Source organism: Aythya marila, assembly GCF_965140915.1.
Source record: "Aythya marila genome assembly, chromosome: 9".
Lineage (NCBI taxonomy): Eukaryota > Metazoa > Chordata > Aves > Anseriformes > Anatidae > Aythya > Aythya marila.
This window is the reverse complement of record NC_139050.1, coordinates 10,637,468-10,655,120: the sequence shown is the minus strand read 5'-3', so window position 1 is coordinate 10,655,120 and position 17,653 is coordinate 10,637,468. Positions and strand designations below refer to the sequence as shown.

The 17,653-nt window shown below is 55.6% G+C and overlaps 1 protein-coding gene across 1 annotated transcript in view; it reads right to left on the bottom strand.

The window, feature by feature from the left end:
* EPHB1 (EPH receptor B1) overlaps positions 1-17,653 on the bottom strand; it is a 43,629-nt gene that overhangs the window by 5,339 nt on the left and 20,637 nt on the right. The window contains exons 4-10 of the mRNA XM_082766996.1: positions 16,865-17,546; positions 8,817-8,972; positions 6,000-6,335; positions 4,183-4,364; positions 3,881-4,043; positions 1,600-1,708; positions 1,342-1,406 (exon numbers count right to left, since the gene is read on the bottom strand). Coding sequence (XP_082623122.1) covers positions 1,342-1,406; positions 1,600-1,708; positions 3,881-4,043; positions 4,183-4,364; positions 6,000-6,335; positions 8,817-8,972; positions 16,865-17,546 — 1,693 coding nt within the window. The remainder of the gene's footprint in view (positions 1-1,341; positions 1,407-1,599; positions 1,709-3,880; positions 4,044-4,182; positions 4,365-5,999; positions 6,336-8,816; positions 8,973-16,864; positions 17,547-17,653) is intronic.

The following is a 17,653-nucleotide window of genomic DNA, read 5'->3' as shown; positions in this document are numbered from 1 at the left end:
TTTTTACAAGAGCAGCTGATGCTCCAGCCAGGATTACAAAGGGATTTACAGGATCGTAACCAAGACTGACTCACCGATCAAAAAATTGAATAAATAAAGGAGAAAAATAATGCCAAAGTTTCCTGCCCGCTCTCAATGCAGGCTGGCTTTTAAACACCCTCTGACGTACTCCAGGCTCAGCAAACACCAGGTTGAGCTCCCCCCCAAAATCTACCTAAGGCACTTGCATTTCCCATCCCATCCAAGCGAGCATGACTTGGGCACCTTGGGCTGTTGGTTGTTTTTTCTATCCCTACAGAACGCTGCGGGGCACCTTCTGCACGTAGGCTCTCTCAAAGCATCACACAGGGACGAGGCACGAGAAATTGCAGCCCACTTCTCACCACCTCTAACTCTGAAGTTACCAGCCCCAGCGCAGACACCCCTCGGGCGACGCACACGGAGCTGTAAGAGGATGCTCTAATTGCCGTGCCATTAAACAAGCGGCTTTGTTCCGCTGCTGAGCTCATCTCCCCATTAGTCGCTCGCCACAAATCTCCCACCTGTTTTGCTTGGGCACGTGCAATAACCACGCGCCCGGAGGCTTGCTAACCTTGACCGGGTTTTTCCCGGTCATATATAAAATACCGAGACCTGTTTCACCAGTTTTCTACCTGGTTTTGAGCCCTGCCATGTTAGAGCTGCCAGCCCCAAATCCCCATGGGAGACCCAGCTCTGGCACTGACTGCTCTGTTTTCTCCCAGGCTGGACCCCAGCTTCCCTGAATCTGCGTGGGTTGTATTTCAGAAGGACCCAGCCCCACAATGGAGATTTCTTCCTACATGCACAGCAAAACCCCTCTAAGGCTACACAGAGGGACTGCTGCCAGCCAGGATACAATTAAAAATGCAATATACAACCTTTTTCCTATATAACCCCACAAGGGCACCTCCCTGCCATCTGCTCACAAACCTGGGCATATTTCCCCATCAGCTCTTATCAATTAATTTCTAATAGCCTGATCTCATTTGTCCCAGGCACCAAGTCCTCTGAAAGGAAGCAAATCCACCTGGGAGACTTCTTCAGGAGGGTGTAAATGGGGTTTGCCGGTGCTCACGATGCACAGAGCTGTAAGCCTGGTGTGCCAGGTCTGTGCAGGAGCCGAGGGCTGGGTCACAATCACCACCTGGAGCTGCTGCTTTGCTCCTTTATGATCAGTTTGCCTCTTCTTCCCTTTGGGAGCCTTCACAGCATCCTCCTCCATCCCCTGTATCCTCCCCCACTGCTCGCTCTTCTCCCTCCCCACCAGCGGTACCACAACCCCACAAAGCCACCCTGACCCCTCTCCCCTGTCCTGCTCACCTCGCCCGGTGCTGTAGTGCTGTAACTTATCGCTGTAAACGGCCTCCTTGCTGTACGCACGCTTCCTGGGAGGACAGACCAGAAAACTGCATGAGCAGTGCCACAAACCACCCCCCGACAGGCAGCCTGCACCTTGGTGCCTTTGCCCACGCCGTGGTGACCACCTCCAGCTCCCTTCTCTGCTGATGGCATCCTGAGTGATTTCCCCATCCCTCCCCTCCTGCACCAAATCTTCCAGCCACTCCTCCACGTTCTCACCTGCTGCAGACTATGGAGATGGCCACCAGCGAGACGATGAAGACCACCCCAGCCGCTGCGGAACCCGCGATCAACGGCAGCTGCTCCCTCAGCTCGGATTTGTAGTCATCTGCAGGAGAGAAAGGACAAGGTGAGCCCTCCCTCGCAGCCCCTGGAAATGAGCAGAGCTCCCAAAACATCCCCGTGGGGGCTGCTCCCATGGCAAGGGTTATCAGTAAGGGTTAAAAATATCGATGAGAAGGTCCTAGGAAGGAAATCAAACCAGCAGAGCTTAGGTCCAGTTTTCCAAAGGGGAGAAGTTTACAGAGTGGCTTTGGCCACACCTTCGCTCAATAAATTTAGTCAATAAATGACCCATTGGTCATTTCAACCAAATTTAACATGGGGTCTCACAGAGCTCCTAAACGTTCCAGGAAAGCAGGTGGGGAAGAGACCCTCCAGAGAAGAGGTACAACTGAGAGCATCAGACTCAGCTGCAAACCTCATTCAAGACAAGGCCACTTTCATTTGATTTTTGTACCTAACTTCAGGCCACATTAAAGCAAGAGGATGTTGGTGTAAACGAGAAGCAGGCTTGACCTGTTTGCATTTAGGTCTGCGGAGCAATACCTAGCCAGCACAGTCCTGCCCTGTCGCTCATGCCAGAAGCCACAAGCAGGGATTAAAATAAAATTCACTCCAAAAGGAAGTATTTAACACCCTTTTATCTGTATTTTTCTGCTCTGCAGTTAATTACCAGCAGCTAGATTTTTCCCTTGCATGCTGCTCAAATCCGAAGAAATTCTCCTCTAACAATCAATTATTATTTAATAATCTACAATATCCATTCTTATTAAATTTCAATTAATTGCTTATTTGAGGCAGGGTTTTTCTTCTCACTTCTCTAATCCTCGATCTTGAAGGCACTGGGGGGTTATTACCATTTCCTTCCTTTCAGTCCCCTGTGTGCTTTTCCCTCTTCTCCCTGCTGCCAGAAGCTTGCCCAACGCATGCCCTGCTCTGAGCATCCTGCAGCTGGCTGGTTCCTGCCCCAGACTGGGAAAACCACGAGTTTGGAGATGCCAGGGTGGAGATTGGGGCTGGGGTCATGGAGTGCCTGCAAGGCACTGTCCCACCCCAAGGCAGTCCAACTGCAGACCCCATCTCATCACAGCAGGACACATTTCTCATGACCAAGACGTGGCCAACCCAAAGGCAACTTTAATTGCGTTGACAAAGATATTAAATGGTTGTTTGTCACGCAGCCTGACCTCAAAGTCGGGTTCTCTCGAGGCTCCCTGGGGAGCCAGTGCTCCTGCAGTTTTGTAGCCCTGGCGCTGGGCATTCACCAGCCTGCAGAGGTTGGTGAACCAGTGGGCTGGGACCCACGGGTGTCACCTAACTGGAGCACAGCTGGGCTGAGAGCAACAGAAAAAGGGCTCTCTGCAGGGACTTCAGCCTCTAGAGGGGCAGAAGGACCAAGAAAACAGCCTTGTTCCGCTCACTGACTCCTGCATTTGTTCTGAAGCCAGGAGTGATGAAAAGCCATCCCATGAGTTATTAGTGCCTAAAGGGATGCAGTATTTCTGGGTGTCCACTCACTGGGAAGGGGAATGACAGCAAGACTCTGGTGAGGAGGCCAGAAGACACCGTGAAGGTTGTGACTTGCCCTTTCCTCCAGTGTACCACCTTGGGGGAGGAACCCTGGGAGAGATGGGTCTGAGCCTTCAGGGTTTGCCTGAAAGGACACAGATGTGGCTCCAAACACCTCAGGACAGCTTCACATCCTTTTGGGGGGCCTGCACCCCTCCACTCCTCCCCACCACAGCACGCTGAGCACACCATGGATGATGACCCGGGGCAGGAAAAGGCATGGCTCTTTTCCATCCATCTGTTCTGCTCTCTGCATCTTTTATTGACGTTATTCAGAGAAAAGCAATAAAACTGATGAAAGGGCTGGAAGGACTGATTTATAGGAGGGACGACTCAAACACCCGGAGAAATGAGAGCAGGGAGGGGACCCGACTGGGTTGGAGAGCACCCAGCCCCAACACCACGGATGGATGCAGGAAAGGCGAAACCACAGCTAAATAGCAGGGGAGCAAACACAGATAGCAGATTTACAGCAGATTACTCCTCCAGCTGGCAATTAATAAGACATCCCTGTAAATCACCTGGCTTTTGCCATGCTGCCCGCTGGGGGAGAGGTTCGCAGAGACAAGTTCATTTAATCCAATTAGAGCCTGAAGCTGCGGCTGGGAACATGTCCTCCTCCCCCCCTGCACCCCGGCCACTCGCTCACCGTCAGTCAGCGTCTGGAAGCACATCTTCCCGCTGTACTTCCCGTAGCCAGCCACCGTCCGCGCTCGCACCTGCACCACGTACACCATGCCGGGGCGCAGCCCCTCGATCCTGGCCGTGTTGGTCTGGCTGCGGGCCATGGAGGAGTTGTACTCGTTGTGGTCCTGTGGGTAGGGCCGGGAGACAACGGGGTCAGCCGGAGCAGGCGGCGATGGGCGTTTGAGGAAGGTCGTGCTGATGCCATAAGCCCACCCTCTGCTCCCCCTGCCCACCCTCCGCGGTGAGGTTTCCACCCGAGCTTACCGTTGCTGGCCTTGAGCCCACGGCGTTGCTGACGTCGGGCGTGCAGATGCGGCTCACCTTCTCGTAGTAGCGCAGCTCGTAGTCCAGGATGATGCCGTTGGGCTGCTCGGGCTGCGGCCAGGACAGCGTGATGCTCCTCATGGTGGCACTCACCTGGTGCATGATGGGGACGGTGGAGGGTGCTGCCAAGGGAGGGGGGGGGAAATTAACGCCGAGGGGTAGGACTGAGCACCAGGGGAGGGGGGAAGCTCTCATTTACACCCGTCTCCTGGTTCTCACGCCTGCGGCTGTTGGCCCCACGGGACAAGGTCCCCGTCTGGCGGTGGGAAGAGCAGCAGTGCAGCAGCTCACACAGAGCCCGAGCGGCGAGCCAGCGGGGGAATTCTGGTATTTAAACCAATTACTCTTTTTAATTAGGGATCTGGAAATCCTCAGTGCTCCTTCTCCCTGGGCACGCTCTGTAACTTGAGGCAGTCGAGGATGTGACCCCAGCACACCACGGGACACCTGCTTGTGGCACCTGCATCCACTGCTCGCTGCTGGCTCTGATCTTAGGGGCTCTCCAGAAGCACTGAGCCGCAGTGCCCAGCCTCCAAGGAGCTCCATTTCCAAAGCCCAAACTTGCAGCACAGACTCAATCTACCCCAGACCTGCTGCCCTCCAAGGTGCACGTGAAAGGGCCAGAGTCAGGCAGCGTGGCCCTAATCATGCCCCCCTTCCTACCAAAAGCTTCCAGGAAAGGTATCCAAGGCCCTATGGAACTGCAGCTGTGCCAGGGTGACCCACACAGGGTCACCGTGCTCAGGACAAAGTAGGGAGGATAATCGCTCCCTCCCGCTCAGCACATCAAAACGAGTGGCATGCCTGCACTGTGCTGCAGGAGATGTCAACAGTCCAGTGCTGCCTTTGTTTATCAAGCACGTTTAATCCTTTTTTTCCCCCTTAAATCTTTTCCACTTTCGCTCCAAGACATTCATTTTCTGAATTTAAACACTTAGCTTGATAGCTGTGCTGTTAATTGCTGCGTTCCCAGCCCCCCCCCCCACGTTCCTGCCTGTCTATGGCAGGGCTGATGCTGTGCCCAAACGCCCAGTGCCCAACTGGGGCGAGCCAACACCAACCAACCTGCGTGGATCCGGCCATGTGCAAACACGAGGCCACTTGGAAACCAGGTGGAAAAGCTCACTGCAGAGCCAGGATCAGTACTGAGAGCAGCGGGGAGGGGGCACACAGCATTCACAAGGCAAACACAGCAAGGAAGAGAGGGAGAGGGGAAGAAAGGGAGACCAGGAGGCAGAGCCACACGAGCTCCAGGAAAGCAGAGCTGGGAAGATGAAGGGGACTTGCAAGGATAGAGGAGCAGGGGGGCAGCAAAAATACTCCTCCAAAACGCACCCCAGAAGAAAAGGTCTCAGTGCAAGGAGCAGGTTTGCTTGCACATGGTTAACAAGACAGCAATGATAGCCAGGCGCAAACATAACACAAGAGTCTGACAGGATCAGCGTTCCCAGGAGGGGAGATACTAAAAAATTTACGCCAGGTTTCTGTCTTGCGCTCTCCTGAGGGAGCAGGTTAACAAAGGCTGCCTGCGTTACACGCTCGGCACAAAGCAGAAATTACCATCCCCTGCTTCTTCCCCATCCCCTCTGCCTGCTGTGCTCCTGCCCCACAGGGAAGGGCCAGGTTTCAACCCACTTCCCCCTTCCCAAAGCAGAAGTGCAGGGAAGGGCTGGTGCCACCTAAATCTAGCAGGGGATAAACAGCAGGCAAACAGCAGGGACAGACCCTGGCATCGCAACCAGCTCCCCGTGACTCACCAGCTTGGTTGGTGGTGATGTTCACAGAGACGTGCTGGGGTGGGAAGGGGCTCTTGTTGGACACCCCGTTGACCGCCTGGATCTCGAAGGTGTACGGCGTGTGCGCCCAGAGGCTGCTGATGAAGACGCGGGTCTCCGTCAGCCCCAGCTGCCGGGGCACGAACTCCACGTTGTCGTCGCAGCGGGAGCAGGCGCGCCGGTCCGAGCGGCACTTCTTGCAGACGATGTTGTAGGTGACATCGTCCCGGCCCCCTGTCTCCCGCGGCGGGTTCCACTCCAGGATGATGGAGGTCTCGTTGACGATGGAGATGACGTTGCGGGGGCCAGAGGGGACGCCTGTGGGGAAGGAGAGGGGTTGAGACAGGTCCTCGTGCCAAACGTTGCCTGCTCTGGGGCTGGGCAGGAGGGACATCACCACCTCTTTGGACACGGCACAGACTTTCCCCACCTCTGCCTATCTTCTCCTGTCTCCATCCCCACCCACCAATGCCTCCAGCAGAAGAAAGGGGCTTGGGGGCTCAGATTGGGACTCCGACACGTCACCTAGCCAGAACCTCACAGAAACGTAGGAACAAGGGGAGAAAAGAGTCAGAAATAGTAAACGGTTATTGGTGGTTCAGCGCTTCAGGTTGGGAGCATGGGTATTTACCCACAGCGTCGGAGTGTTTTATTAGCAGCTGGGATGTCAGACGAGAGAGTTCATTGATCAACGCCGCGGGTAGTACCGAGATGGGAGCTGTGGCGGATGCTTCGGAAGGGAATTAAATACAGCACCGATTTTGTATGTTGGCAAAACGCGGCTGGGATCGATAGGGAGCGACAAAGGAGGTGCCAGCCACACCAGGGAGAGAAATCCAGTGCACAGCTGTGTCATCCGGGTGGGTCCACCTCTGAAAACCCAAAAGCTGTCTGCTGCCTTACATTAAGGCCAAGAGAACAATTAATTACTCATGCCAGCAGGGCTCGGGTGTGAGCACTGCACTTGCAAGGAACTAAAAAAGGACTTCTCCACGTCAGGAAGAGTTCAGAGGGAGCAATAAAAATGATGGAGGACCTGACCTTAGAGAAGAGGTTGAAAGAGGAAAAATGTCCTGGGGGACCTCCCACAAGTGTGCTGGGGAATCTGGGGATGTGCAGGAATTATTCGCTGGAATGGGAGGCAACAGGCAACAAGTAAAATAGAATCAAGTAACAAAAATCCCATCCATTTAATTCTTTCCCCCAGCACTGGGCTGAAGGTGCTTGTCCCTGAGCAGCTGCCAGCACAGCATCCTTGCCAGCAAGGGATTTTGCAGGCTCAAGGTGCCTCTGATCCTTAACAGATAAGGAAAAAAAAGGAGAAAAAGCCTTTTGCCCTGGTCAAGGAGGCTCCTGCCACCAGCTTCTCGTGCTCCCAGCATTACTACTTGCCTGCCTATCATGGTTCTCTTCCAAACCAAGGCACCGCCAGCACACCTCCCAGTTACCCATGCTTAGCCCCAGAACCACACTGCCCTCCTGGCACACCCAGGACCACAGCACTGACACAGGTGACAGCTTTCAGCTGCAATGTTTTGAGCTTTAAGGGCTCTTAGAGAGGGGGAAAAAAAAAAAAAAAAAAAAAAAAAAAGAAATGGGGAAGAGTTTCTGGAAGAAGCCACCCTGTTCAAGGCACCAGCAAGGCTGTGGCACTGCTTTACTGGGGGGATTTCCCATTAATGATCAACTAATAAATTAAACAAAGATGGAGAAGCATTTACTCCTGTGACACAGAACAGCTTCGTCAGTGAACAGCTGGCACCTCCAGTTAGCCTGTTTGAAAACTAAGCTTTGATGAGAAGGAAGAATAAAATCAGTAAATGGGCTTTTTTTTTTTTATACTGTAATCCCTTCATGAAGCAGTACTGTAAATCAGCGACGTAACGAGACACAAAGAAGGCACAGATTCATCTGCAGGTGTTGTACCTCCTGACTTCTGCTCCAACAGGTCGAGCAATTCAGCACCACATGGACACACATTTCCAGCTCTGAAGGGGAACCTCAGGGACTCCTTGGCATCAGGTGCATCCCGGCAGGCACAAGCACAACGGCACTAACCCATGCAGGCTCCAGAGAAAGATGTGGGGTGGCCAGCATGGGAAACATCCCATCACCCTCAAAAACTGGGTTTCTGTAGGTTAACCCCACCTACAACAGATCTTCTAAGGAGCTGCAGATCGGACACAGCATGGGAAGTCCCAGCCACACCCCTAAATAATAAAACAAGGGGGATGCAGACCAGAAATCCTCGGCCCCTGAACCACTCTCCGTGCTGGCCCCCAGGCAGCCACAGGGCGAGAGGGCAGCGCTGCCACCACCGCTGAGCAACTGGGGCTTTGGGGCTCAGTACAAGGGGTGCGCCCCTGTGGGAGAGGAGGTGGCCAGCACCCACAGCAGCTTGCAGCCAAACGGTGAGGTCTGGAAGATGAGGATAAGGGAGAGCATCTTCAGCGGTCGTATTCTGTAACATCCTGGTGTTAAAGCTCCTGGCTTAAAGACCTGAGTCGGTGGCGATTTTGGGCGGGCAGTTTGGGAGGCGTTGAGGCCAGGAGCCACGCTCCCAGCAGGCTGAAGAATACCAGCAGTCCTCTTTTCTTTCCCAGCCTCTTTCCTCACCAAAAATCAAGCTGGAGCCCGTAACCACCACCCCAGAAACACCCCTGACGGCACACGCCACCAGGCAGAACCCCTCTCCCCCACCCCAAAACACTCCCTCCACAAGACAAGGAACAAGACAGCGGAGTGCAGACACAGCTCCGGGGCTTGAGCCCGAGCCCCCAGTTTCCTCCCAGTACTTACTGGTGCAGGCGGCCGCCGGCGGGTCCAGGTCGGCCCGGTAGTAGCCGTTGCGGCAGGCGCAGAGCGGCGACGCCTCGGCGCTGGAGCGGCTGTTGGGGGGACACGGGGCGCACAGCCCCGCACCCTGGCTGGCCTTGAAGGTCCCGGCCGGGCAGGCTGCAAAGAGAAGAGCAGAGAGGTTGTGCTCGGATGGGACGGGCACGAGCTGGGGCTTTGCCGGGTGGTGGTGGTGGATGTCCCTGCTCCCCACCGTCCCCTCGAGCCTTTAACGGGAGGGGGCCTCGTTAATCAGCTGCATCGCTGCTCCGTGATGGAGGGTGAAGATGGAGAGACACAGATGGGGTCCCTTGTCCCTGTCCCACCCCACCATGGTGGCCCTTACCGAGGAGGTGCTGACAAATGGATGCTCCTTCAACTTGATGCCCCCCCTTTGCCCTTGACACCCCCAAAAGCACCCCCAAAAGCACCCCCCAAAAGCCCCAAGGCTGCAGAAGGGAGCTCCCAAATTTCCCTGGCTGTACCAGAGGGACCAGGCCACCACCCGGCCAGGGCGGCTCCCCCGTCACCTGCACGGTGGTGGCCCCACGGCCGCTTGTTCCCAGCTCTGCCCCGCGGTGCCACCACCTCCGAGGCGCCGCGCGGCGAAGAACCACACTAAGTGTCTCATAAACACGGCGATGATGGAGATAATGGGAAGTGCCTCTTAGCCCCTGCCTGCTGCATCAGGATATGAGGCATCTCCTAGCAGCCATGAAGAGGAAATTAATAGGAGCAAGCAGGAGTAACCACTTTGATGCAATTTCCTTGGGAGATAGTGGACCATCTAATCTTTATTGGAGCCCTTTAACCTGTCATTCAAAACTCATGAAGGCCTCTTGCTTGCGCAGTCTCTCCAGATATTAAAAGATGATAAAAAGGAATAAATCAAAACAATATTTTACGATTTGATTATTCAGGGGATCTTCCCCCGGCCTGAAACACGGTCCTGGTGCTTTACAAAGGACCAGCTCTTCCTGGCAGCATCCCGGAGGGACCCACCACCATCCCCTGCGTCCCACAGCGCCTGTGCCACACGTGTGGCCTCTTCTGGAAGCACGCAGGGGCCACGAGCCAAAGGCTCGTGCAGGCAGGCAGCCAGACACACGGGCCACCAGCCCTGACGGTGACCATCAGGACGCCAAAGCAGAGGCCACCACGGCCAAGGGCTGGAACGTCCCCGCTCCCCGTGCTGTCCCCATACACAGTGGGTCCATCCCCACGTGCCCTTTTTGCTCCTGGAAAAGCACGGGGAGCGTGCTGGGCGCCTACCAGGATAAGGATGGAGAGGACGTCCACCTGAACCCATAGGGCAAGCAACAGGAGAGCGAGGGAGGATGACAAGAGGAAGGTTTTCATAATAACAGCCCCTGGCTTCAGCGTGCTGGTGGGTCGGTGTGAGGGCTGCGTTGTTTTAATTACAAGGAAGCCCAGCCACACCTGTCAAAATATGGGAACAAAGTCCGCTCCGTGAGCTGGCATCCTCAGGTTTCTTTTATCAGTTTGCTTCTCTGCAAATTCCTGTAATCCGCAAACACGTGGCCCTTAATTGTTACTATTACTAATTAGCACTGCTCTCCTGTAATTACAGCAGGTTTGCTTAAGTCCTCCAGGTTGAGCCCGGGACCTTCCCCGTCCCCCGAGCCCCCCGCCCCAAAACCAGCCCCGCTATCCCCCGGCGTTGATTTCGCAATTAGCCCTAACAAGGGTGCTTTAAGGGTGTTGGAGCAGCGAGGCAGCGCTCCTCCTCGTGCCGCCACCTCCAAGCACGGACCACACGGAGGCTAAAGAGGATGAAAGATGCCATAAAGGCAAATAAATGCCCACCTGAAATTGCCCCCTGTAGGAAAAAGTGACATTTAGAGGATGCTATGATTACGCCCAAGGTGATCGGAGGGCATTTATCACATTCATCCTGTCCCGACCATTCCTAGGAGGACAAATCAACGCGGTGGCCTGGGGCTGCGTGGACACAACCTCAGACCAGGGTGAGGTCTTCTCCTGGACCAGCTGGCCCTGGATACCTGCTGTGCCACCACGATGGGGACACGCCACCACCACGGAGCCTCCCCGCCTCCCAGTCCTCAGAAAGAAGGAGAAAGCCCTCTCCGTTTGCCTTAAACCACCTCGACTCACCCCATTTTCCAAACACGCCCCAAAGGCTGGGAGCTGAGCGCCCGCCCAACATAATTACAAGCAGCTCCGGTCTCGTCGCGTTGACGCAGCGAGTTAATTAAGCCAGCCCTTCACCTCTGGAGAAATAGGCTTAGATCTGCCGTGGGACACACATAAATTAAAGTCAGCAGCTTCCGAGCCTGGCCCACGATGGTTTATTCATGTAGAAAAAGCAAAGCTCAACACGTAAAAAGGAAAGCAGATGATGCCACAAGGCTGCCAGCTCGGCGGAAAGCAGGAAAATTCATTTTTGCCCTCAAAAGCAGCCAAGGGGAAGAAAACAAAACTCCAGGTCACTTTTGTGAGCCCCTTTTTTCACCTGCTCAAGCTCGTTTCTGCTTGGCTCTTAAGAAACACTACAGGAAACAGGCGCTGCAGGAACAAAAAGCAAATCTGGATGCAAGGGTCACATCAAGCAAGGTCACATCAAGCAAGGTCACATCTCCTTAGGGACAAAAGGTGGCACCGAGGGCGTGCTGGCAGGGAGCAGGCAGTCGTGGACCACTTGGGAACGCATCCGCTTTCTGCCTTGTGACCATCGGGGTCCCCGGGGGCCCCCAGGACGCTGAACGTTGCCCCATGGGGAAGCCAGGAGCACCTCGTGGTGCCACCAGCGCCTGGAGCAGCCCCGTGCCCCGCACAGCCCCTCCGCGCTGCTTGGAAACCTTCCCCTCTCCTGCCAGGAGCTCATTAAGCACCTTTCCCTCCACCGCCCGCTCACGCCAGGCAAGTAGCCCCTCGATCTAGACAACATCAAGTGCTTATTAATTACGCCTGAAGTGGTTCCTCGTTAGCGCCGATGCCGTGATGGATGAGGCACCCCGGGACGGTGCCGGTGGAGGGCTCCAGCCATGTGGCCCCGCTCGCGCTGCCAGGACACACGGATGCAGAGCAGCGCTGGTTTTAATGGGGGGAGCGCACTGGGATGGAGCCAGGCAGGGAGGAAGCCCCAAATAGGGCACAACCCCATGGGCACGAGGGGCCAGACCCCACGGCAGGCACCCTCCTCCCCCTGCTCGCCAGAAAGGTTGCAGGAGAAACCAAATCCCCTGGAAGCGTGCTTTCCTGTGGCACTTTGGCTCCACTGCCAGATAGAAATAGGAAATGAAGGCACGGGGGAAAAACCAAAACCAACAAAAAAAAAAAAAAAAAAAAAGTGGAGCAAAGCTGCTCGTGAGCACGGCCGGGCTGAGGTGAGGTTAAGTCACCCTCTGCGCCTCGCCGCACGCTGCCCGGACACCCTGCCAGGCTGATTTTGGGAACAGCCCCTCTGCAAACAGCGCCGACACCGGTGTGGCATCAACAAATGGGGGGGGAGGAGGAGAAAAGTCTCCCCCATCCTTAACACCTGCTGTGCACGCAGTGAGGCCGAGATTTTCTGTACGTGGGCAGCTCCGGGAGCTCTTCCGAGCTGCGAAACATCCCTTGCACGCTGGGGCTCCCTACAAAGGCACCGATTTCGATACCCAAACGTGACCGAAATCACCGCCAGGCGGGAGCGCAGCGGAGGCATCGTCCCACCGCAAACCCAACAAACCAAACCAAGGGGGAAGGGAAAAAAAAAAAAAGTCACAGGGAGGTTTTCGGGCTGCTGGGAATGAGTCACCGGCTTGGCCAGGTGCTCGGCGTTTTTGCAAACATCGGCGGGGAACAATGCGGGGCCGGACGCGCGCCGGACCCTGCGCTTCCTCGCCGCCCTGCCATTGTGCAGGAGAACAATCCCGGCTCCCGCGGGGCCGAGCACGGGCTGTGGGGCTCGCTCCCAGGCCTGCCCGTAAGCCTGGTGGAACAAAGCCGGCGTGTCAGAGGCGGATTTATTCCCCTGTTTGTAAATAGGCTCTTGAAAAAACCCTTGGAAGAAAAAAAAAAATATATATATATATGTAATTATTGAAAAAAAATCCATGGGCTTTTTCTGCCTCTTTTAAGGCTAAAATCGATACAACACTCAAAAGTCCTCGTTGTAAATTGGAGGGAATATATACACGGCAGTCTTTGAGGAGGAAAAAATAAAATAAAAAGCCCACACGCAGCAAAGCGAAGCAGCGGGAAGCTGCCCCGAGCCCTCGGAGGCCTGATCCTGCCCCGGCAGCAGCCGGCTCCTCCGGGTGTCCGCACAGGACCCGAACCCACCCGCGGAGCCTTTTGGCTAATGACGTCCAATTAACACCTCCATTAAAACCCACCATGCTCATTAGGGGGGAAAAAAAAAATAACAAGGTTTTCTGGATGTTCTCCTTGAGAAATGGTGTACGGCTGTTAACGGATGTCTTCATTAAGCCGTAACTTCAGAAAAATGATTATTTCCCCCCCACCTCCTTTCCACAGCTCCGGCGCATCCCTGCCTGGCGCTGGCAGAGCCGTGCTGCCTGTTCCACCCAGCGGTGGAAAGGGGCCGGCTGCAGCCACCTCGGGGTGAGCAAAAAATAAAAGGGTTTTTCTGCAGCCCCCCTCCCTCAAGCCATCTGCCCACGGGACAGAACCGCCGTCGCCTTCATCACCCGAAGGAGCCTTCCTCCTGGGGCACCGGCACGGCGAGGGGCGGGAGGGAAGGCGAAGCGGAGACAAAGAAAGAGGAATTTGCCAACAGAGGGAGGGGAAAAAGAAAAAAAAAAAAAAAAAAAAAAAGATTGGAAAAAGCTTGGGAAGCAGCACAACGGCGCTCTCAGCCCTTCTCTCCGCCTTTAGAAACACAGCGTAAAAACGTGGCACCAAGCTGCTTTCATTTCAGACGGTTTCCTAAACTGGTTTCTCCATGGAGCTGGCCACGGGGAAAGGCAAAATCGCCCGCACCACCGGCTGGCCCCCACGGTGCTCCCCCACCTCCCCCAGACTCAAGCCAGAACCGCCCCTTCCCCATCGGGGCAAAGCGGGCAGCCCCTCTGCCTGCCATCGTTAGGTTTCAGAGTGAAGCCCCGGCAGAGGAAGGGATTAATGAATTCCCTCTGGGAGGAACCAAGGAACGCGCCCAAGGCCGCCTCCCCGCGCGGTGATGCACTGTGCCTTGACCGGGCGGCAGGCCATAAAGCACGGCTGAGGGCCGGGGTGGGAGAGATGGATGGGTTTAATATCCACCTGAACGGCGCGTGGGCTACCGTGCCCCATGAATTATTCATTCCGGGCTCAGCAACAGCCTCCGCTTCGCATCGACCTGAGGCTCAGAGCAGCTGGGGCAGCCCCACCTGGGCTTTCAGACACGGAGCCCCAAAATCCAGCGGGGAAAACACAGGGAGAACAAGGACCCCAAACACTGTGAACACCCAACATACAATGATAATCCCAATTAATGAGCCCCTGGCGCTGATCCACTCCATCACAGCACTGCCTCCACTCCTGGGGTAGGAGGGATGAGATTGGGGTGATGGAGCTCAGCAACTCAACCCTCCCCTTTTATTTTTTTTTTCCTTCTTTCCCTGAGGAATTAATCCCATTTTCTCAACCTTAAAATACCACAGATTTTTCTGTGACAATTCCCCCGGGCTCGTTAAGTGGCTCATCTCAGCTGCTCAGGTTGACGAAGGCTTCAAGCAGATGTCAGCAGCGCCAGCCTCCCAGGAGCCGGTGCGGCGGCGGCGGAGCCACCCGGCAGAGATGCTCACCCCACACTTTGGGGTGCGATCCCACACCCTGCCCTGCGAGAGCTGTGATGGAGGGACCCAGATCCTGCTGCAGGAGACCCAGAGCAGGTGGTGGGCGCCCATCCCTAACCGGCATCACCCCATCAGGCGCTGCACCCTCACGAGCTTCGTGACCAAAGGGTCCACACAAGCTATCAAGAAGCCAGAGTCCAACCCAAGGCCAGATTTTTACCCAAACACACTCAACTTTCCAACAGACCTGAGCAAAGCCCTAGATTTAGGGCTGTTTCTACTGGACTTCCTGGAGACAACAGCTGGCTTATTGCTCTGCTGTTTCTCCCAAGCATCTACCAAGATCTTCAGACGTGCCCATCCCACATGATGCCCAAGCCTCTATCAGTCCTCCTGACCAGTATAACTGGGAAACACTCGTACGGGGCCGTAAAAGGAGCATTATCGGAGCTCTGCTGCAACTCACAAGACCACCAGAAAAGGGTGACCGTGGTCACACACGTGATGGGACTGCTTAACCACCTGCCTGGGCCACCAGCCTCGAGAGCAGGCTGCACCCACAGACACCGTGGTGCTTTTTAGGATGCTGCTGGCCAGCTCACAGCAGACGTTCCCACCCCCTCAGACCTGCCAGTGGCCCAAATTTTCACCCAAAGGAGCCATGACACGATGCACGCCCACCATGCAAAGGCAAAACAACAGCCCGGAGCTCTGCAGAGCGGTGGCAGAAGTTTCTTCTTCAGCCCTGGCACTGCAGAGCAGGAGCGCAGGGCATGATCCATGAGGAAAGGTCAGGAAAACAGCAGCAACAAGCAACTTCCCAAACATTCCCCTCGGCGATGGACGGGATTAATGGATGGGATTGCAGCCCTTCTCATGTGAAAACCCTCTGCTCCCCCCCGCTCCCAAGCAAGGTACAGAAACACGACCATAATTTAGGAGAGGAGACTGAAAGGGCAGCTTGTAATGCTAATAGGGTTGCAGGATTTTTTTTTTTCTATTTGAGAAATATTCATCAGAACTGCAAAAGGAGATGACAAGCAGCGAGCACCGTTTCCATATTTATAACCCAGCAGCTGCACACCAGCGGCTTGGCTGGGGGAACCCAGAAAAACAGCAAAAAAAAAAAACACAGCAAAACCAATTAATACCCAGAACCAGAGCAGAGGCACGGTGGTCAGGCTGGTGACGGCTGCCTAGCTCCTGCAGCTTTGCTCGGGAAATAACGAGGAGATGAAAGTGGCTCTGCCAGCAAGCATCGCCCTTTGAAGGCAGCAAATCTCCGCAGCTTCCAGCAGGCTCGTGGCGGTGGCAGAGGGGCTCAAATGGGTGCCCCCATCCCCGTCACAATGCACGTCCGTGTCCAAGACACGTGGCCGGTTTTGCAATTTCTGGAAAGCACCAGGAGAATGCAGATCGGGTTCTGCGTGCTGCAATTGTTCCCGGGGCTGCGGGTTTTTGCTCTGCTCTTACCCTTTTTGCTCCACACCGGGTCATGGCAGTGTGCAGGAGATGCACAGCAGCCTCTGCTCTGAAGCAGTGCTGCCCCGTGCTCTCATGGCAGAGATCACGGGGCAAAGACCACCAAGACAGATTCAGACTTGGACAGGAGGGAAAATTCACGCTTCTGCCAAGGGGCATCAGTGACTGTAGGTCAGGGGCAGCAGAACAAAACACACGCCACCAGGAAAGCGGCCCAACAGCCTTCTGAAGATGAACAGGACAACACCTAGCACACCACCTTATTTTAAGCCAAGGTTTTCCTTCCATGCTCTACCATGTTTTTCCCTGCACAAACAAGCCCCCCCCAGAGGACCCGGTGCCCCCACTGCGAGCAGGGGCTGACATCAGGGTGCAGCCAGGGGCCATGCGCCCTGCAGCATCACAACAGCACGGCGCACCAAGAGCACTCGCACCCCCAGAGGACACCACAAAGCTTTGGGGGCTCCCTGTGCACGGACAGAAGTGACACACGCCAGCTGTCTCAACAGTGCTGGGGTGGAAGGAGCAGAAAGGAAGGTGCTCTCTGCACGTTTTCAACATTTAGGGACCTGGGAGTAGGTCTGGGCACCACAGCTCCCAGATCCCTGCCTGGTTCCCCCAGAGCGAAACAGCTTTCACAGCAGATCCGTTTGGAAATCAGCTCCAGGCCACTCACATCACCCACAGCAGCTTGTCTGGGGACGAACATCACGTCAGCAAAGCTCCAGAAGCACAAAGCACCTCGCCAACCAAGGCCAACCCTACCTTTGCAGGCCACGTTGTTCTCCGGCTCGTAGCCGGCCTTGCAGGTGCAGCGCCCTATGGGGACCATCCACTCCCCGTCCCCGTTGCAGTACAGTTTGATGGGCACGTCCACCTCCTCGGCGTTGGGGATGCAGGTGCCGCGGGCAGTCACCAGAGAGGTGCTCTCCGCCCCCGTCATCGTCTCGGGGAAGATGGCGAAGTTCTGCACCACGCTGGGGCACTTCTTGAAGAAGACCCTGACGGAGAGCAGAGACATGCAAGCCCCGTAGTCCTGGAAAGCCAGGTAAAAGCCATTGCGGGTCAAGGGCCCGAAACTTCTCACTTCGGTGTTCACCTTCATCAACCTGCCACCAAAGTCCACCTGGGAGAAGCTCTCGTCAGCAGCAATGGTGTCCACTTTGAGGTAGGGTGCCTCCGTCCAGAAGGCGGACTTCTTGGTGGCGATGACCGAGTCCGTCTCGTAATAGTAGAGGTTGAAGGTCTCCTTGCAGGAGCCGGGGACGTTGGGGAGGCTGCTGCAGTCCCGCACGGTGAAGCGCATCTCGGTGTAGATGCGGTGGGCGCCCCGCCGGTTGATGAAGGTGGTGAGGAGCCAGTTGTTCTGGTTGGGCTCGAAGACGTTGCACACCTGGTAGGTCCGGATGGTGTTCAGGTTCTCGTCGTAGCCGCTCACTTCTTCCCACTGCGCAAAGGAGAGGAGAGGCCGTGAGAGGGAGGCGGTGGGGCTGGAGGTGCCACCGGAGGCACCAGTCACCCCAAAGGCAGGGATGGCCTCAGAGGAGGACCCTA